Source organism: Lynx canadensis, chromosome D1 (genome assembly GCF_007474595.2).
Source record: "Lynx canadensis isolate LIC74 chromosome D1, mLynCan4.pri.v2, whole genome shotgun sequence".
Classification (NCBI taxonomy): Eukaryota; Metazoa; Chordata; class Mammalia; order Carnivora; family Felidae; genus Lynx; species Lynx canadensis.
The window spans coordinates 98,459,419-98,481,914 of record NC_044312.2 but is presented as its reverse complement, the minus strand read 5'-3'; the positions used below and the strand labels follow the sequence as shown (position 1 = coordinate 98,481,914).

General features: G+C 39.8%; 1 protein-coding gene across 11 annotated transcripts in view; it reads left to right on the top strand.

Annotated features, from left to right (window-relative positions):
- Window positions 1-22,496, top strand: part of PHF21A (PHD finger protein 21A) — a 197,393-nt gene that overhangs the window by 121,452 nt on the left and 53,445 nt on the right. For all 11 annotated transcript variants that reach the window (XM_030332113.2, XM_030332117.1, XM_030332112.1 and 8 more), the window contains one exon: window positions 22,169-22,372. In XM_030332113.2, coding sequence (XP_030187973.1) covers window positions 22,169-22,372 — 204 coding nt within the window. The remainder of the gene's footprint in view (window positions 1-22,168; window positions 22,373-22,496) is intronic.

The window sequence follows — 22,496 nt, the reverse complement described above, 5'->3', positions numbered from 1 at the left end:
CTTAATGTCTCTTTTCTTTTTTTTTTTTCTTTTTAGTGAAGTACAACTGACAGATAACATTAATTTCTTATTTCTTGCCTATTAAAAGTAAAGTCCTTTTCCTTTAGTTAAAAATACAAATTTTTTGCTGTGTCCCAGGCATCTCAGATTGAATCACTCAGTTGTACAGCACCACCACCCATGAAGTCAGACCATTTCTGAGAATATTGACTGTTGTTACAAGCTCTTTTACACTGAGTTATTTGATTTTTATGAAGATAAAATCTGATGAAATTTCTTACCGTATGAATAATTTGGTGATTTTAAGATTTTAAGGAAAATACATTTTTAAAATTTTAAGTGAAACAGGGAAGGGAGAACGTTAATCTTTGGTATGTCTTTTTAATTTTCTACTTTGTGACTCCATTAAAAAAAGAAACCAACTCTGTAATTTTGAAGTAGAGATTCTGAAATTACCACTTTTCTAAAAATACCACTTACAGCTGAAACTTAATATATCTAAGCATTTTAGTTCTGGGGATGATACATATTTTCATAAAGATGTATTTCCAAATGGAAATAGCACTGAGGCTTCTGAAATAGGGAACCTTTCCAAAACAGGCTTGTGGTTGCCTGGGTGAAGAATATTAGGTTGCAACACTCAAAAAGGAAATCCTGGCATAGGAAGCAATTGATGAAGGGCAAATATCCAGAGTCTAATGATGCTTTTAAAGGCACTTGTGTGGGCCTGCACGCAAGGCCTCGCCAATACCTCTCAAATTAAATATCGTATGCTCCGTAGTGTGCTGCGCCATGCGTATACTTCCATCTTTGCTTCTGTTCTACATAATCTATCATTCTTATTTTTAATCTTCTATAAGTACTAGTCATCATCCTAGTGAGAATCGCAGCCTTTTCTCGTTCTGCCCTTTGTGAATATGTCATTATAATAAAGCAGCAGGGCAGCTTTATGGTGTTTTCAAAATCAAGTTCATCAGCATTTTTAGACCATCGGTTTATTATTTAGTGTCATTATTAGGACTAGGAATACTGAATATTTTATAACTCTAATTTTATGAAAGATCTTTCTCCTTTTTCTCTAAGTGTGGTCAGGGGTAGAGAGGTGGTATTCTCATTTTGTAACAGAGGAACCTAATGCCGAAGAGAGGCTGCGTGAAGACTGGAGTCACATAGATGGGGGGAAAGGAAAACCAACATCCTGGTTTGTAAAGTTTTTTAGCCTTTAGCGCAAGTTCTTTCCTTGTACAACGGTAGAGGTACAATGTGTTCCAGGCTATTCTTGTTTAAATGGAACTCTTTATATACAGATTTTCTTTTCAAAACAAGAAACATCTGAGTTATAAAAAGGTTTGACCAAGGAAATTATTCTGGCCCTGTTTTTACAACTATCTCCGATCTCAGAATCTCTCAAAATAATTTTTAAATTGGTTTATGCCATTTGGGAGGAGAAGAAAAATTCACAGAAACAAACTTACCTGATTGTGCAAGTCCAAAAGAGTTGGAACTCACAGTATTCAAGCTTTAGTAACATTGCTGCAGCAGATACCTACTTATTAAACTAATTTATTTTATTTTAATTAATTAAATTTGACCTCTGTTTTAAGTCAAAAGGTACCATCAGTCTACTTAATGTTGAAAATGTTAAGGTTTTTGTTTGTTTTTTGGAGACTTCACTTATTACAAGTATGGAATTTTGGCTTTGGGGAAGAAGGGACCTGAACCAGGATGTGAACTAGGAGCTACGGAGGGCATTCGGGGGAAGGCTCTAAACTCCCTGAAATATGTGGAAAACATTTGGGGGGGCGGGGCGGGTTCTTTAGTTCTTCATTATGGTCTCAAAAGGGTAAGTGAGACATACTCCCTCTCCCTAGTGGTAAGATCCATGATCTAAATCAGTCCTTATATAAGGTTGGAATATAAAACATTTTATTTTCCCCCTCAAATGAAGAGGGCCACATATGAATACTTTTCTTCAAAACGGTGCTTTAAAAGCCAGAAGTGTTTGCTGGGGATTGTTCTCAAATAGATCATAATTTATAAATGGAAAGAGATATGGTAGATTACTCTTGCATTCTGTCGGAAAGTTAATAAACTTCACAAGTTGTAGTAAGTACGAGTTACGAATTAGTTCCTTTCTGAAACATTAGCCATTTCACAATTATTTTTGAGGACTAAGTACTCTAGTTATAAAAGCCAAATATAGAAACAAATCTTGAGGCTGGAGCAAAGGAAAAAGTCACTCAAAGGAGCTCAACTCACCATTAAAACCCAGCCAGTGTGCCAGATTGTAATGATTTAAATCACTAATGAAATTCATGTTATTTGAGAGGGTTTTTTTTTTTTTTTAACATTAAGTGTGGTAGTAATTTTCCAGTAGTCAAATTTAATGAAAACATTTACTCATGTAAATTGGAGCTTTATTTTTATATATTAGCTTTACTGTTTTATTTGTTTTTACTAAAAATAGTCACTCTTTTCTTTATATTTGCTCATGGAATCTTTCAGAACCACTTCTAGAAATGGCATCATTTTGCCATAAGTATTTTGTTTTCTCCCCCATCTAGTTTTTATGAAGTAGTGCTAACTCTGCCTTAATTTGATTTGGCATCCCTGCAATTGAACATTTGTAAGTATCGTGTATTATGGCCCATCTGGGTTGTCATAGAAACCAAAGACCTCCATCCTCTTCCCTCTAGTTAAAAATGGAATGCAAACAGGGCTTCAAAGTGACGTTTTTCTAGTACGAGTGACAGCCCTGTGAAGTGCAGAACAGAAAGGTTTCTTATTGGTTTTATTCTCCCATGGCCTATCGTACCGGTTAACTCCGATGCGCAGCTTTTCTCTTGAAAATCTGGCAAGATACTAATGGAATTTTTAAAATGTAAGCATCAGGGGGGGAACAAGAATGCAGTTAATCCTCTTCCTGCTCTTTTCTTAGACAAAAATGCAGTGTTGGCTGGCAATGTTTTTGTTTTCTTCTCTGTGTTATTAGCTGGTCTGTTGAAGCTGTGGGACACGTGGCGGAAGCACGGATTAGTCACCACAACTGCGGCTTTCATTATCAGGCTTGTTATTTATTTCTCAGGTCAGGTGAATGTGGTTTTCTCTCATTAGAACCTACAGGCCCATTGGTTAACTACATGGCAGTAATTTATTAGAGCAGAAATTTGTTGAAACGGCAGCTGTAATGGCCTGTCGTTGGACCTGCTACTAAAATATCGTAGAGCCCCGTTTCCACCACCTGGGTAGTCACAGAATCCTTGCCTTTGATGGTTTTTCAACTTCTGCGTTCCCTTCAGCTTCTGTATCAGAGCAGAACGTGACTTCTGTGATGTTTTGCTCCTAAACAGCTGTGTTAATAAATTCTAGTGTGTGATTTCAGTTGTGTTAGCAAAATATCTGGGTCTGATGGCCAAAGAGATGTTGAACTGTTGGTGTGGCATTACTCAGAGTTTAGAATGTCAGATTCTTATTTTGACATAGGTTTTGAATTTAGAAAATGACACAAATAGTGACCTCTGACTGTGAAACAAATAATGAAAAACTGGCATCCAAATGTATATCCTAGTAGGAGTGTTGCAGAAAGGTTGGACTAAAATAATTAGTTGCAATGGGTAAGTTTTTGGTCCGTTTTAAATCTACTTGTTTTCAAAAGGAAAACATTGAAGTTCTTAACATACAATTGGACTGTTAGCTAGTTTCTGGTCATTGTGTACTTTCTATTTTTAGTCCCACATCTCAACTAATGGTAATTTTTAACAGTGAATTCAGAAGTGTTATGAGTATTATCATATATTGATGAAAGGTACCCAGCAACTCCTAGTAGAGTATACATAAGAGGTAGGGGGTTAGTGGCTATTCTGTCTAAAGGTAAGAGGATGTAGGGGCGCCTGAGTGCTTCAGTCATTACGCATCTGACTCTTGATTTTGGCTCAGGTCATGCTCTCACAGTTCATGAGTTCAAGCCCTGTGTCGGCTCTGCACTGATAGTGTGGAGCCTGCTTGAAATGCTTTCTCTCTCTCCCTCTCTGTCTGCTCCTCCCCATTCTCTCTAAGTAAATAAATAAACAAACAAACAAACAAAATGAAAAAAAATAAAGGTAAGAGAATGTAGTTTCCAAATAACGCTGTATTCCTTGGCGTATAGTGTGGAAGCGAATAATTTGTTTTCATAGCATAGAGTGGGAAATGAAGTAGCAGTTTCTTCTTGTTAAGCATGTTGCTTTCTTCTTCAAAGTTTACAGTCTTTGCTTATGATTTGATGATGCCATTTGTTTTTTGGTTTTGTTTTTGTCTTTTTGCAAGTAGCAAGTGGTTGGAAGTGTTAATATGCTAGCCTCAACTCTCCAGTCAATTTAAAAATTAGAATCTTCCCTCGATCATTATTTCCATTTATCAGTATCTGTTAAAAACAACAACAACAACAACAACAACACAAGACTAGGGATGTTGCCGGTTGTTTAGTAAATGTCACATTACCACCAGCCTTGCAGAAGGTTGTGACTTTGCCTTAGCACAAAGGAATGGGACAGGCATTTCTATTCACCGCGACTATGACTCATCCTCAGGAGAAAAGTTAAGATGTTTGTGTACATAGGAGACAGTAGGGCCTTGAATGAAATGAAATGTGATGAATTTCTTATTCACTAAGAGGCAGAAATTCTCATGTAGGTATCAGTCTCTCCTCTCTCTCATCCCTCTGCTTTGTCATCACCAGTTATTGGTTGCTAATAAGCAACATAATACTTGCTTTTGTCTGATCTGTGTTTTTAGGTATATTTTTGCGCAGTTCTCCCGTCTCTTAACCACCAATCTAGTAGCTGTTCAGCTCTTTTTACATTACATATTTTTCTTTCGGGTCCTGCACAGATACATTTTAAAATTTCCTTTCTAAAAATAGACATCCATTTTTCAAGTACAAGTATTAGAAACAAGATAGGTTAATTCTATATTTGATTCTTAAAGAGCAGTCTTCTAAAATGTAAAGAATAGGGCCCAGGGAAGTGGATATATATGCCTTTCATTGGGTCCATATTTGTTTATCTTCATAATAAGGGGCCTATAATCAGTCACTAGCATCTATGTTTGCCTTAGTCCATTTCTCCAAAGTAATAGTTTTAATTATTATTGATAGCCTATTTTAAAATTTAAAAAAAATTTTAACATTTATTTTTTTGAGAGATAGAGACAGAGTGTGAGCAGGGGAGGGGTAGAGAGAGAGGGAGACACAGAATCTGAAGCAGGCTCCAGGCTCCAAGCTGTCAGCACAGAGCCTGATGTGGGGCTCAAACTCATGAACTGCGAGATCATGACCTGAGCCGAAGTCGGACACTTAACCAACTGAGCCATCCAGGCGCCCCTGGATTTTATTTGTTTTAATTGTTTTTTATTTTATTTTATTTTAATTTTTTTGTTTTATTTTATTTTAATTGTTTTTCTTCCCCCAAGATTTCCTTGGAGTGAGCATTGCTCAAAATGTACACTGTCCCGGGTTTGATCTTGTCCTCTGCCCGTGGCTCCACTTCTTCTGTTGCTTGCTCTCTGTTTACATATTTTTAAAAAATCTTCCAATAATTTTGCTTATTAATATTCCATAAGAAATGTTATAGTTCTTTTGCACATACATCTTTTATTTCCTGAAACACTGTGTAAACTTTTAAAGAACATAACTTTAATATTATACCACATCAGCAGATACAGCCCTATATACTCTGTAGGTAAGTTCAATAAATCTTGTCCTCAAACCTTATACTCCTCACCATCCCATTCATAGCCCTAACATCCTTTCAGATCTAAGATGAACGAGTGATTAGCAAAGTAAATAGAAAACAGCAAGCAAATTGTTAGTTGTGTTTGATTCAAAGGATGTTCTGAGAACCTTTTCTAACGCTGCTTTAAATGTGTGTGCTAATCACACAGATGGAAACCCATCTATGAGTAAGTTGCCAATCTTTAAAACAAGGAAGGCTAGAATGGTTTGTATTTGCAGTTCATGCCCTTGTCCTCTGTGATTCAGTAATCTTTTTAGCCTCTCGCCACAGTAGTACATGTGTATTCCTGAGTAGCAGCCTGATTGCTGCTGATGGTACTAAAATGTTTTGATAGGAGCAGAAATGTGCTGCCACCTTCCTCATGGGCCCAGCGTTCAGAGATGACCTGTTTGCACGTGGGCCTGTGGTGTATCATTTTTTTGTACGAGAGCAGGAGAATAAGGTGTGACTCTAGTTGATTGAAGTGGTAGTTTTAGATTCCAATAAGAGGACCTATTGCTGGTGAGGGAGGTTGAAATTGCAGAATGAGTTTGCAGCGTGAGGCAGGTCTGCCCAGCGGCAGGTTGATTTCCACCGGGCAACGAGCAGCACACGTAAACAGATGGCCCAACAATGAGTCAGAGCGACAGATCCTGAGCAGATACATTGGCTTTCACCTGATCCTTAACATGGTTATAGAGAAGGGAACTTTAATTTGTCTGCCACTCTCAAAACTGAAAAAAAGTACTTAGTGAATGAAATTTTATTCACTGGGAAATGGAAAATATGCATTAGTAGGCAGAGAAGAAATCTGATTGTCCCTGGATCTGGACATTGAAAAACCAACGTTTTCAGGAGCTGCTTCCTTAGGACTAGGTTTGCTTTATCTTTTGGCATATTCACCATCATTATGCTGAATGCTTCAGCATGTAATGTGCAGCAAGGAAACATTAAAACTGTACCTTAGATATTGGGTTTTAAGGAATTATGAACTTTAGTTGGAAGCACAAATCTGATACCTGTGTTAAAGACAGGTTAAATTTTTTAACACAGAGACAGAGACAGAGTGGAGTGGGGGAGGGGCAGAGAGAGAGGGAGACACAGAATCTGAAGCAGGCTCCAGGCTCTGAGCTGTCAGCACAGAGCCCGACGCGGGGCTCAAACTCATGAACCATGAATTCATGACCTGAGTCGAAGGCGGGCACTCAACTGACTGAGCCACTCAGGCGCCCCAAGAAAAGCATTTTTATTTTTATTTTATTTTATTTTATTTTTCAACGTTTATTTATTTTTGGGACAGAGAGAGACAGAGCATGAACAGGCGAGGGGCAGAGAGAGAGGGAGACACAGAATCGGAAACAGGCTCCAGGCTCTGAGCCATCAGCCCAGAGCCTGACGCGGGGCTCGAACTCACGGACTGTGAGATCGTGACCTGGCTGAAGTCGGACGCTTAACCGACTGCGCCACCCAGGCGCCCCGAAAAGCATTTTTATAAATTTTTTTAACGTTTATTTATATTTGAGACAGAGAGAGACAAAGCATGAACAGGGGAGGGTCAGAGAGAGGGAGACACAGAATCTGAAACAGGCTCCAGGCTCTGAGCTGTCAGCACAGAGCCCGACGCGGGGCTCGAACTCACGGACCGCGAGATCATGACCTGAGCCGAAGTCGGCCGCTTAACTGACTGAGCCACTCAGGCGCCCCAAGAAAAGCATTTTTAAAAAGAATACTGTAATACTGTAAGTATCTTCAAAAAACATACAGTTATGTAAGTTTGTAATGGTATTAAGCAAAAGGAAAATATTAATGGAAAAAAACGTTTAGTTTCAAACATAAAGCATAGAAAAAAGGAAGAGGTATAGTAGAATTCCCAGATCTAATCATCCATCTTCAAAATGTAAATATAAACAATCATTTCTCTGCCAGACATTTTCAGAAGTACTAAGCATCTCATTAATTTTCAAAAACAAGATTCTGCTGTAGTTTTATAGCTCTAGAACAGTGTTTTCAGTATAAGATTTGATGAAGGAAATACTGTACCACTTGAGTTCCTATGCTTTAATTCTCTCGTTATCAGGTTACACTTACCATAAACCAATCTTCAGTTGTATACACTTGCCACAGAAAGCGAGGTAGTAGTGAGTAGCATTGTTGGGATGTGATTAGCATCATTGACCTTCCTTAGGTCACTGTGGTGAGGGATGTACCCAGAAACACAAACCATCATGATGGAAACCTTATTCTGAGATGTGTGAGGACTGTGGATGCCATTAGTTAAGGCAGAGGTATAAATATAGCTACCTTTTGTTTCCCAAATAATTGGGATCCTATTCAAGATTAATTGTGCCAGCACCTACTTCCCCAATTGGCTTTCGGTTTATCTGCTCAAGCATGTAACACGTAGCCTTTGCTCAGGCACTAATCTACCTTTTTGCATATGGAAAGTAGCGTTCCGGGTGCTGCATTAAAAACTACAGGAGAATGAATTATTAATGGAATAGGTCTCTTTCTCTCTCTCTCTCAAAAAGGGAAATCATTTATGTGGCCACTGTCAAGAAGGATAGAGATAGACTTAGTGCTAGTTCTTAACCAATTTTTTTTTTAAATGAGTTAGTGGGGAATATGTAAGGAGAAATACCTTCGCACGTATATTACCTTCACAAGGTGCAGCTTTGTAGACACCAGTGTGATCTAATTGTAATATAGATCACCCTGTTAATTGTGTCACCCTGTAAGCTTTATTACACCGAGTACATTTCTTATAGGATCCCACGTTATCAGAGGTTAGAAAAACAACAATAATAAACTTGGAGTTGTAATATTGTAAAGATTACCAGAGGATTTTCAAATCACTTTTGGTTTAAATCAGTTCCCATTATCTGTTTGCCGGTTTCGGGCTTTACATGTTCAGCTTGTTTTTGTCCACACATGTATAATTGAGCTGAGTATGTGTGCCGATAAGTAAAGGAGCCGTGGAGCTGCCTTGAGCTTCTGCTTAAGTCTGCAGCATTAAAGTGTTTCTTTTGTTGCGTGTGCTGGTCTTGCAGACTCTGTAGAGCCTTATCAAATGCAGCCAGTTGGTGCTGCTGGTATGAAAGCACAGGGGAGCTCTCATGTGGAAGGTTAATGGAGTGTAATTATAAAGAAAAATGAACTGCTCAACCACTCTATCTCACTCTACCTGCACCAAGAGTGACAAGTGCTCTGATCTTTTGTAAACCCGGGAGCAGAGGTTTAACTATCTAAAATTATGACAGTATAACTGTCACACAAACAAACACCCTGTGAAGTATAGGCATGCACCCCTGTGTGGGAATGATTCCTTCCTGTTACAGGGTGTCTCACTTAGGAAAGGAGCACCTTCAGCCACCAAGAAAAGCTGCATGTTAAGCATTGTACTTTCGTGTCACTTCTTCTTTTCCAGTCAATTTGTTCCATTTTCCTTTCCTAAATATGCCTTCTCCCCTCTGATTAGTGGCAAGGCTGACAGCCTGCACACGAGTAGGTCCATTCCACTGTATCCATCAGACAACAAATACCCTTGCTTTCTCCAAGAAGGCCCATCTTACCTGCCCTCACAGCCACCCTTAAAACAACTGGGTTCTTTTAAAGGAGATGGGAGCAGTCATCTCTCCTCACTCTCAGCTCCCAAACAGAGCAGGCTATAGGAAGTTCAAGTACCACCTGACAGGTCTTTCTCCCAGGATCTATGTGTGGCAGAGAGATTACACACATTTCTCCAGGCTCGAGGTGGAGTTAGATCCTTATGTCCTTCCGTTGAAAATATTTCACAGGAAATATTTAGTAAGGAAAATTGCAGCTGGGAGAGACAAGGACAGAGAAGGACCAAGAAGACATTCAAAGGGTGTGATGACTAGACAGATCTGTGTTACTCGTGTGTCACATTGCCAGTGAACGTTGCAAAGTCGTCCTGCTACTGGAACAGCTGAAGGGTAAGCGGAGCGGATTGCAGAGCTGGGTTGATTTAGTGCTTTTGCCAGCTCAGCACAGAGTTGAAATAAGGTGTTGCGGAACGATGCAACAACACAAAACCCCTGACACCTTGTTCTTACCAAGTCTGAAGCACAACCACTCTTGGCGAGGCTGTGCTGCCTACTGAAATAAGCAAATGCAGCATCACGTCCATTAGGCCTGTGGAGACTAAGCAGAAGTGATGGCTGTGTCACTTGCACAGCAGTCGTATTGACTGAGCCCTGGTCTTACATGATGGGTGGGGGAGGAGCATCCGGGATTCCTCGTAGCAGCCCTGAAAGCGGGAAGGCTGATTTTAAAACCTCTCTGTGTGGTGTATAATGCTGTTTCCCCAGTCCCTTTGCATCTGGGTTTTGGTCATCTGTGCTCTGTTTTAAAAGCAGAATAGCTGTATGGTTTTTATGGCAGTATGATAAATCTGCTAGTGAATAAAAATTTTAAATCCAGCTTTGTATTAGTGGCTGAGGGGTAAAGTTTGCTGTGATATACTCCTTTAAAAACCCACTGGAGGGGCACCTGGGTGGCGCAGTCGGTTGAGCGTCCGACTTCAGCCAGGTCACGATCTCACGGTCCGGGAGTTCGAGCCCCGCGTCAGGCTCTGGGCTGATGGCTCAGAGCCTGGAGCCTGTTTCCGATTCTGTGTCTCCCTCTCTCTCTGCCCCTCCCCCGTTCATGCTCTGTCTCTCTCTGTCCCAAAAATAAATAAACGTTGAAAAAAAAATTTAAAAAAAATAAAATAAAATAAAATAAAAACCCACTGGAACCCAACATTTAACCAGTTTAAATGTTGCCAGTGTCCATTCCGTTTATTAAATTGAAGTCATTGGTCCAGAAGTGAAGCTTTGGCTTGAGGTGGAAAGAAGGTTAGCAATAGAATCTTAAAATTGTCCATCATACTCCATAGGTGAGGAAGCGTATTATTCTTGTTGGTTTGGCTTCAGCGTGTATCCAGTGTATGCTCCACTGCCAGAGAGAATATCTTTGATGATAGCAATACAATCTCTGGCATTTTGGAGCAAGTTATCCAGCACTGCCCAGCTCGTTTAAGAACATTCCCAGCCTTTCCAAGTGCCGCGGGCAGTTTATAGGAAATGTGCCTCAGAGTGGGCACAGTCCGTGTAATTTGCTCCAGACCGATCTCTTGAGCTGTCCATGCCTCACCTCTGGCGGTCACATTTCCAACCTTGACTGCATCCTACGGCTTCTCTCCTGCTTGGCGCCTCAGTTTGTTGCACAGCTTACTTCCTTGGCTTTCAACAGCCTGTCATTGTTTCCTGGCAGTTTCCTGTATCTAGAGACTGATGTCCAGCAAAGGACATCTCTCCCCCTTGGCTCATCTCCCCACACCAGTATATTCTACATTCAGTCCACTTGGATATCACCCAACCTCCTGTCAGCCCCAGAAGTGTTGGCTCAGACAAATGAGCTCCAGCTCTTTGTTCAGTGAACAGAGCTTCATTCAGACTAGTTTCCAGAGGATAAGGATTCCATATTCTAGTGCCTGTTTTACTATTAGGTAACTGTGTAACTTCTGGTGAGCCATTGCTCACCATATGCCTTAGTTTCTCTGTCTGAGTCCATGACGCTTGCTCAAATCCACCCTACCCTACACAGTTGTGAAAATCTTATTTGATAAGAGGGTAAGAAGATTTACAAGTGTGAAGTGTTATGTACATGCATGAATGATTACTTAAGCTAAAAATATCACACCATTAGGAAAATTGTGGAAAGCGGTACCATCATTTTTCATCTAGGGTTCACTCAGAAAGTTAAATTCTTGAAAGTTTATTAAATAATCCATATGTTGATAACATGAATTCCTCTTTTCTTAATCACATAAATTAAATGATTTTGAAAAGTCTCAGTACTCAAAAACAAGAACCAGTCAATGTAGGAGACGTTTCTAGTGTTCTGGTTGGATTCCAGATACCAAATCCAAGTGATGATGTTTTGCTTACGATAATTCCCTGGACAGCTTCAACAAGGTAGTTTTCATTTTTCTGACCTCTGCAATGTGGCTGTTTTAAGCAGCTGCTTTCTTCAGCCCTGGAGACAGCCCCAATTGGGTGGTAGAGAAACTGATTCCAGTGCATTCTTAGGTCAGTGTCACATGATAGGGAGAGGCTTAAATTATCTGTAAGGTCCTTTAAGCTGTTGTGATAAAGTTAGCACATTTATGGAACACATCGTAACTAAATTTTTCATTCTTTTATATTTTGCAACATCGTTTGTCTCTCTTCTGTCTTCAGATATTTTCTCTTAACCCTATTCTTCTCAGTGCCCATTGATTACTTGCTTCGTATGTCTGCACCTCTTCCCACAAACATCACACCCCAGCCCTTTTAAGGGGTAAGATTTTAATTAACCAGAAAGCCATTTTAATTTTCTGGTTATCTGAAATCCTTTTTGACTCCCCTCCTATTGTTGAACATTTTTCTGAGTAATGGCTGATTTCTCTCCTAGTAACTACAGTTTCAGTGAATGTAATTACTGTTAAGGGATTGAAAACCGGTAGCCCCTGGGCTTAATCTAACCGGCAGAGATACTTTGTTTGCCTGAACAGCATTAAAAGCGGTTCTTACATTAGTGCCTTTACAGGGCTCTCCCTCTCAAGTTGACCTTAGTCCCTATCACTCCTTATTATCTCATAGCTGGCCTGCTTTGTTCATATACATTTACCTGCCTGTGAGTTTTCAATCCCAGATTGGAACATTTTTTAATGATTTAGCTTCTTTGTAGTGTGTCAAGATCATCATTATGAGCATTAGTTTTCTGTGTATGGCACTTATAGAAAGTATAGATCAAGAGATTGTATTCTTGCCATTCAGAGATTTGTAGAATTTTAAGCAGAAGAGGATGTTGGAGACTGAGTGGAAAAGCTGAGCCTAAGAATAGGTAAATGTGTGTGTGTGTGTGTGTGTGTGTGTGTGTGTGTGTACAAAATATTTACGAGGTGCTTTTGTGGCTTGCTATACCAGGTAGTATATAGATGTGAGGGTTCCAAGTCCTTACAAACAAGTAAAATAATTAGGGGGCATGCGGGTTGGGTGTGGAACTAGATATGAGGAACGAGAAGTGTTTATTAAGTCTGACTCTAGCCCTGGCTTGAGACTTAGGACAAGTCACATAGATGCTCAGAACCTTAGTGTGTCCTACCTGGCAGGCAGTATCTATCTGATAAGATTGTTGTTTTTATTGTAACCAAGATAGAACTCGCCAGTGCCACATTAGACTGTATCTAAAAGTCAAGAAACTGCTCTGGTACATCCAGACAATGGAATGTTATTCAGTGCTCAAAAGAATGAGCTATCAAGCCACAAAAAGACATGGAGGAAATTTAGATGCATATTAGTAAGTGAAAGAAGCCAGTCTGAAAAGGCTGACTGCTACATGATTTCAACTACATGGCATTCTGGAAAAGGCAAAATTATGGGGACAGTAAAATGATCAGTGGTTGCCAGGGGTTAGCAGGAGGGAGGGATGAATAGACCGAGCTCAGAGAGTTTTTTTAAGGCAGTGAAGCTATTCCATAGGTTGCTATAATGGTGGATAAATGTCATTATACATTGGTCAAAACCCATAGAATGAATGTACATTAAGAGTGAATCCGGGGCGCCTGGGTGGCTCAGTCGGTTAAGCGTCCGACTTTGGCTCAGGTCATGATCTCGCGGTCCGTGAGTTCGAGCCCCGCGTCGGGCTCTGTGCTGACAGCTCAGAGCCTGGAGCCTGTTTCAGATTCTGTGTCTCCCTCTCTCTCTGACCCTCCCCCATTCATGCTCTGTCTCTCTCTGTCTCAAAAATAAATAAACGTTAAAAAAAAATTTAAAGAGTGAATCCTAGCATCAACTATGGATTTGGGGTGATAGTGATGCGTCAGTTTAGGTTTATCAGTTTTAACAAATGTACCGTTCTGATGGGGATATTGATAGCAAGGAGGAGGGGGTACAGAGGGTATATGGGAATTATCTGTACTTTCTACTCAATTTCACTATGAATTTAAAACTGCTCTAAAAACTAAAGTGTGTTTTTCTAAAAATCAAGGGACTGATCTTATGTTCAGTACATGTTCTCCTGTCTTCTGACCCTGCATGTCAGTAACTTTGTTGGATGTGGAAACTGGAGAACAGTAGAGGTAAGAAGGGTGAGCTCCACCTTTCGTACTAAGAAGCATGCTGAAAGAAGATAAGAGCAACAAATCATTTTTACTGCAGCCATTCCATCTTTTCTAAACCTTGGAGAGAGAGAGAGTGTGTGTGTGTGTGTGTGTGTGTGTGTAAAAACTAAATATTCGTATAGAGTTGGATTTAGTGGTTTTCATAGCCTCTGAAAACTGTTTTTCTTCACACTTAGGATTTAATAAAATACTTAAGTTCTTTAACCAAATGCTTTTTATTCATTCAGAGATTATTCATGCTTTTCTCCCATGTTGCTGAATCTCTAGCTCTCTTTAGCAAAATTTCTAGTACTGACAAGTTAAAAAAAAGGCAAACCTGCTTGGAAATTCCGAAAGAGGAGTTCAAGTTTCTTCTGTCCCTGATGCAGAAAAGTCAGACTAAACCCAGAGTAGGGCAACTCCCCCTTTGTCACGAGTCTTGGAAGATCCAGTCCCTTGGAGTTACCGTCTCTCATCTTGGCGGCCTCCGTAGGTCGTGGCGTTGCTTCCTCTGCGTTGTTTCGCGTGGGGTCTTGTCAGAAAGCAAATTCGTAACGCTCTTCGTTTTTCTCTTCACGTGATTGTAACAAATACTTAGTGATAAGTTAAACTACTGAAATAGCAACTACTTTGTGAAATTAAGAGACAGTAAGTAGCTTTGGAATTTTCTTTTAACCCGTGTGTTTAATGCTGTCATGGCAGATGATAACAGTTGTTTTTAAACATCCAGAGTGTTGTTCAGGATATACTTTTGTTAAGAGATTTCCCAATTCAAAATGTCAGTGTTTAGTGATTGGTAGGACTTCCTTTTATCGCATGTAAGGAAAATATTACATATCCTCAGAAAATATTTTCTACTTGATGTATCTTGACATAGTGTATTGTTATAATACTGTTGTCTTTTTCTCTCTTTTAAGAAAAAAAAAAAAACCTGCAGAATTAAGGATTGTTAAAAGATCCCCGCCTTTACCCGTGATTGATTTGTGTCCTGGTACATGCATTCTGCGCAGAATTTGGTTATCTGTTATATTTACCTCTTCCGGCATCTTATACTATCTTGTGTTTTTGTGGAAAGAGGAATTCCTCTCTCGTTGTACCCAGGGCTTGCACAGAGGCAAAGCCATCTTTTAACTGAGCAGTGTCCCATAAAATGGTAGAGGTTTGGGGTTTTGTTCCTCCTTTTCCCTCCACCCACGTAAGGATCATTACTGTACTTAAATTGTATTTTCATATCCAACTTGTCAGGGACAGCTACTACACAGCAGCCTCCAATCATAATTCTCCTGTGAGGAAAACCAACCAGAGCAGCCTCAGGACAGACCAAAGAGAATTTCTACGGTGTGTGGAACAACTCTGACACTAACAAGGCAATGCTGCCTTCTAAGTTGGGGGAGAGAGCCAGGGAATGATGAATGACAGTCTGCTGGTGTGTGGAGATCTGTAACACATAGGTACAGAGGGGCATGCATTTTGATAAACTGGAGCCTAATTTGCAAATTAATAGCCTCCATGTCATATCTCGTTGTGGTACAAACACATAGATTCGGGCTCTTTCTTATATTGGCAAAGCAGCGAAATTGTGCAGATTATAAATGGTTCTCATGTGTTTTGTTTTTCTGCTATTCTCATTACTGCATCTAGAGTGTTTGCTGGGTCAGGTTGCATTTAAATTGGACATCTATTTTATGCATTCAGAATATGGCCCTGAACTGCTGTAGAGGTATAAGAAATCTGGGCTGGTACCTAGATTTCTGTACAGGGGAATATACAGGGAAATATTCCCTAATGTGTTTGATTTTTGAGATAAAAAGGCGACAAGTAGCATTCTGTTTCTTAATCCTGTACTTTTTTGGGTGATTGTCATTAAAAAACTAACAAAAATATTTGATTAGATGTTAAAAATCAAGTGATTGAAATACAATTGACATTGGAAGAGAAAGTCACATTTAGTTAGCTGTTGCTCTGAGTTAAAAATTCATACTAGACAAACTCTGTTATTCACTGGTTACGCATCCCTTATTTTCACATTGCCCTCAATAGTTTTCTAAAGCATTCCCTTCCATTAATTCGGTTGATCCTCAGTATTTTTCCGAAGTAGGCAGGACAGTATAGCTTAATGCTTCAAGAAACACGGAGAACTTAAATGTAAACCAAATGGGTTCTGATTTTGGCTTCCTTCGTCTTTTATTGTAGAGAACTATCTTACCGCCACCATTCCCAGCATGCAGGGCTCTTTTTAGTCTGTCTCTGTGTTTATACTATTTTGCCCTCACATCTGGGTGTGTTACATATTGGAGAACCGTAGTGCTCCGGGGGCCACATCTCTCTTGAGTACAGCGGCTACATTTTTTCTTATTTGGTGCAAATAAAGGCAGTTCCCAAGTTCTTAGAAGGGTCCCTCGATTTAGGCAAAGTTTGACTACAGCAGTCTTAGTCTTTTATAGTCACGCATAAGAAGGGGTGGAGTTTATCTGTTAGAGCATGAATGGACTAAGTAAGAAAAATGTAAACCTCATTTCAATCAGGCTCTCAAATAAAGGGTCTAATCCCCTATGGAGATGGAATATAAATCCCATTGATATGAATAAAAGGTCTAATCTCCTCTGGAGATAGGATGTAAAAACCTACTGATGTAAATGTCTGTGTGTGTGTTTTGAAGGAAAAGTAAACCCCAAAGAATTTTTTTTAATTAAAAAAGTAAGCCAAAGTCTAATCAGTACCAAGACATGTGTACTCTCCACCATCTGTTAAGCATCCATGTAGAGAATTTTGAACTTTATTGAAAAAACTGGTAATTCCAACAGCTGCTGTTTCTTAATTCATGTATATTGTACTCTCCTAGTTCCGTGACACTTTGCAGAACTATAAAATGAGTATCAGTGTTCGCAACTCTCTAAGACCAAGCAGACCCTCTTTAGTAGACAGCATAAACAGTTCGGTGTATAAGATGAGATGGTTGTAGCTACTGCTTCTGTCAAACAGGTGGTATGCTTAAAGGGTATATCCCTTTTTAAAAGGTGTTTTAATAGGTTAGAAACTGTTTAATTTTAACCCCGAAACTGAGTATTGGAGAGTTTGGGGAAAACTTTCTAGTGCCTTACAAAACAAATAAAATGCAGTTATTTTTAGTTGAGTATATTTTTATATCTGCTGCTGCCAATATTCCTCCTCCTCCTCTGTCAAAATCCTGTCCTACATGTCTCCCCTGAATATTCCCTCTAATAACTTCAGTGCATATTCTTTCCTTGAATTGCACTTAGTGCATTAGAAAAGGGAGTTTATTGTCCTTTCCTTGTGTTCTTGTTCATAAAATGGTAGGTAGACCCTTCACTCAGAGTTCTGGGTGGTTTTTTTCCTATTTTCTTTTATTAAACACACTTTTTACCCTGGATTTGATTTTGTCATTAATTTTATGTCAGTAACACATCCACTATTCTTCAGAGCATAATCTGCTTCCTGTGACTTCAGTGTTGATGTATATTGGCGTTACTAATAAATGCAGTGGTTGAATTTCAGACAGTAGAAAACGTGTGTGTGTGTGTGTGTGTGTGTGTGTGTGTGTGTCTCTCCAAGTAAATTCTGACTTCAACAGATGTAAGTTTCTCCGTGTTAGTTTTTCTATACACAAAAATTAAGTAGCCCTTGTTCCCTGAGCAATTGGTACCTGCAAAATTTTTTCACTGCATTTTAGGTAGGAAGATAGGTAAGATTTGTTCTTGACTTTCTGTATTTGTGAAAAGTTTCTGTCTCTGGCATGAAGGGTGGAGGTTCTGTTTTCATATTGTATGACTGATTCATGGAGGGGACAATGGATGCATTTTTAAGGCAGTACCGTGTAAGATGTCTGAGTGGGTGTGGCCCTCTCATAACTGATATAAAACAGATAATGCAGAAAATGGAACACAGACAAGTTGAGTGACTGATCACTGACATGCAATTATGGAGGGCAGGGCCCTGCACCTGGAGTTCCTTTTGAGAGAAGCTTTCTAAAATTTGTGTGACAATTTGATGGAAATAAAGTGGTGGCTTGATTGGAGGCGTGGGGGCTGTCCTGCCATCTCTCCATCTCCCTTCTGTATTGACTGGTGCCGTGGGACTTGGAATGATTGACTTACGTAGCTGAAACACGAACCCGAGTTTCTGTTGAGTTGGACCTACAGACTTCTGCATTTTTCTTTGGGATCCGTCTTGCTGTTGTGGGAACACGTTGAAAGTATCGCTGAATGTCACAATATTGATCACCGTGACTACCTGTCTCAGAAACTGTGACTTGAAGTGTTACAGGCTCTGTGAACTCTTCTGCCTGAACAAGCCTTGATAAAACCTAGTGATGAGAATGTCAAGGGAATCTGAGGCTTGGAATTACATGCTGGGTTTATGGAGCAGTTCTTGACAGATGAATTGATTGGAGGGGGCGGTCCTAGCCATTCTGGACACCGGGCCCACGGGCCTATTGTTACAGAAAATATATTAAGGAAAGAAGATGATAAGTTACTGACTTTTCTCCCTCCCTTCTGCCTTCATTCTTTGCAGTTTTTCCTTCCTCATTGCCTTCTCTCCCTGCTCCCTTTTCTTTTTAACTTTCATTAACTTATTAGTCAGTGACAAATGGCCAGTTTGTGACACTTAGCCTTTTTTCAAAGCTTCAGGTTAATGTTCCAAGATAATTAGCTACATTTCAAGGTCTCCTTTATATGTGAATAGCATTGAAAGTACCAAATTGTTTATTTTGTATAACCTTCACTAATGACCAGCAGAAGTCCTTGCCGAATCAGAAGTCATGATTTCTTTGTTTAAAACACATAATAATAAAAGTATAGGCTCCTTTCCTGTAGAGATGAGAGGATGCTTAAGAACTTTGTTTGGTACAGCATGTAGCTAAAATTTACAAAATTTGGTAGCAGTATGCTCTCACTGCCACCCAGAACTAGTACTCCTCCAGGTCAGGGTCCTGCTGGAGTTAAAGTGACTGGTGTGTTTGCCAGCACTGCAGGACTAAGCTCTAGAACAAGACTGGACTGTGGAACTTAGAGAAGCCAGCTAAAGTGCACGACAACTCTCCCTTTATTAGCTAGTCCTTAAAAGAGTATACAGGGCTTCTGCACACCTGAATGCCTCCACTGCTAGAGCTCACCTAACTTTAGATTGTTGGTTTTCAAAATGCGGTGATAGATGTTTAAGTGACAGAAGGCATCAGTGCTTCCCTCAGACCTTGATTTTTTTTACAAAATTTCATAGGCATACACAACTCCACACTTGGTATTCCTCTAATGTGAACATAGCAAGGAGTGCAGGAGCAATGCATTTTCTGTGTGGCACTCTGAAATATACCAGAATCTTCTTTCAAAGAAAATTTTGCCCAGTTCGTACGACCTGACCTGTGTCCAATCTGCACGGCTTTCTTCTCTTCCTGGTTTTTTGTTTTTTTGTTTTTTTGTTTTTTGTTTTCCTTCTCTCAAAGACTAATCTAAGTTTGCAAGTATTTTGATCCCTATGCCTCCCCACTGGTTCTACAGGCTTTGTTTCAAGCCCTGGGGGAGGAACAGTTGTGAATGTACTGTGACTCACTGACTCCCACTTTCGTGATTCTGGTTCTGATTGGTCGTCACCTTGTTCTAGCCATATGGCTGCCTAGTACTCTAGCCTGCATCCCTTTCTCGTTCTTTCCCCTACTGTTCCCTTCTGTTGTACACAACACTGGGAGTGGGTTCCGGGCTTTGTCTCTTGCTTCTGGTTTACCCCAGTTAGGCAGTAAGTAGGAGGGTGCACTGTGTTTCCCAAGGGTGGCCGTAGAGGAAAAAATACCCTTTCCTTTTGTGCCTGGTATAGTAATTACTTCGTTTCCTGTGCTGTTTTTGTTCAAAGTTTATTTTTTGGCAGGTGTCACATTTGTATTATATTACTTCCTCATGGTTTCTCTCCTTCCCCTGAATTAACCTATTTTTTCTTTTTCTTTTTCTTTCTTTTCTTTTTTCTTTTTTCCTTTCCTTTCCTTTCCTTTCCTTTTCCTTTTCCTTTCCTTTCCTTTTCCTTTTCCTTTTCCTTTTCCTTTTCCTTTTCCCTTTCCCTTTCCCTTTCCCTTTCCCTTTCCCTTTCCTTTCCTTTCCTTTCTTTGTTTTGTAGAGGTTCTGCTACCAATTCAGCTTATTTGTTACTGTGTTTCTTTAATGCTGGTTATATGTTAGGGAGGGGAACTGAAAGCAACTATAAATAATTATTTAATTGTTACGTGTCTTACTGTTCGTGTAGTCACCGCAGATCTACACGTGATACTCAAAATTATCTGTAGCACCATCCCTACCACTTTTCCTTCTAAACTGTATCCGTTCAATTACTCTGTCTTTTATACTGGAGAAATAGGATTTTGAAGACTTGAAAGTTAATTTTTTATAAGAATTTGATATTTTTATTGATTTGCATTTCTATTATTCTGCAGACGGCTTCTGCAAAGACTTTGGACTCTGCATCCTTTTTTTTTTCCTTTGTAATATTTACTCAAAGAGGCAGTGATAGCAGAGTATAAAGTTTAGACTTTCCCCACCAAAAGTGGCCTTTATATGATATTTTCATTGTCTAAAAAGTGTGAAAGAAGTATAAAAAAAAAAAAAAGTCTCTCAAGGATGTATTTTGTAATGGGGCTCCTGGGTGTCTCAGTTGGTTGAGTGTCCAAGTTCAGCTTGGGTCATGATCTCCCAGCTCATGAGCTTGAAGCCCCACATCAGGCTCTCTGCTGACAGCACAACACAGAGCCTGCTTAGGATCCTCCGTCTGCCTCTCTGCCTCTCTCCTGTTTGTGCGTGCGGCCAAGCACGCACGCACGTGCTCTTTCTCTCTCTCAATAATAAATAAACATTAAAAAAAAAGGATGTATTTTGTACTGACCTAAAGTTTTTAAAAATCCATTTTGTAAATATTTTAATATTCAAATATGTTAAGCAAATAACCTTACAAGTTTGAATTCTTGGGAGAATATGTGCAATGAAATTGGTTAGAATCATAAGCAGGAATTTGAAAATCAACCTGGCCATATGGTTTTACTTAATCCTTTATTTAAAGATCTTCACTTGCTTATTTTTCTCCATTCATAATCTGTATTAGAAAATGGCAGTCTCTTTGATCAGAAATAGCAAATCTCAGCTGGTGAGCTCACTTGACCATGTGAGGAGTGCTGTTTATACCTCCTTCCAGCCATTAGGGCAAGAGAAGCAGTCCAAGTCTGGCCCCAAATGGTTGTGTTTTGGTTTTGGTTTTGGTTTTATATTACATGTTCTCGGAGTTATTTGCTGGTCTCTGGTCCCGTCACTTTATACATCCTGTGAAGAGACATTTACTTAGCCGCATAATCCTAGCCCAGAGTATAGTTGTGAACAAAATGCCCTTGCTTCATGGAGCCTACGTTCTGTTGAAATATATTAGAGTAATGAAAGTATCCGAATACGCATTTTTCTGGGGTTGGAACAGGGTCTAGAAAATTCAAAAAAACCTTAGGTTTAAGTTTTTCATCCCATGTAAGTAAATTGCTCCTCTGCCTAAACAAACGTGTGTTTTCACAGATCCTATCCCAGCAAAGAGGTCCTGCTCACGCGTTACACATTTAAGTAATTTAGAATGACTGTTGTTCGTGTTGCATATTTCCGGGATCAAGTTTTCTCTGTTTAAAAGTCTGCTTAATGTTTGAAACTGAGATAGAAACATGATGTCTGTTTGAATAACGGAAATGAGTATGGCCGGTGTCTGTTTTATCAGATATAAAAAGTAAAATGACCAACAATGTACCAGTCACAGTTGTGAGTACTTTACACCCAGCAGCTTGTTTGGTACTCATAAGCACCCTACGGATATTGTTTATCACCACATTTTACGGAACAGGAAATTGAGACACAGATAGGTTAAGTAACTTGACGAACATAGAACTGGTAAGTAGCAAAATTTGCAAAAGCAAATTTGTATCTCCAGAGTCATGTCTTCAGTGCTATGCTGTATTGCCTTTCCAGACTAGCATGCCAAGGTAATAACAGTCAAGGAATCCGAGCTCTGCTCTGTGATCTCCATTATCTTTCCTTCTCATCCGTGTGGCTCAGTTTCCCTCCATACGTAAACTGTTTCTCATGCCATCAGTTCCTCGTATGTCGACTCTGTGAATTTTAGATGTAACAAGTTTAGATTAAGCTGGTTACAGAAAGACGTCAGAGGCGTATAGTTGCTGCACATTTTTAGGGCTGACAGGACAGTATCCTGATAGATATTGTTTCTTTTTGTCTTCGTTGGGTAGAAAAGAGTAGTTGAACAGCTACGGAAGAACCTGATAGTAAAGCAAGAACAACCAGACAAGTTCCAAATACAGCCATTGCCACAATCGGAAAACAAACTACAAACAGCACAGCAGCAACCACTGCAGCAGCTACAGCAACAACAGCAGTACCACCACCACCACGCCCAGTCAGCTGCACCCTCTCCCAACCTGACCGCTTCACAGGTAAAAGTGTGGGTGGGGTACCGCGGGCTTCCTGTGGTGGGCTCATTTCCTCTTGGTCATGTAGAGCTGGGGTCTGTGTAAGACAACACTGAGCCCCACTAGGACTAGACAGAAGTTGCTTTGG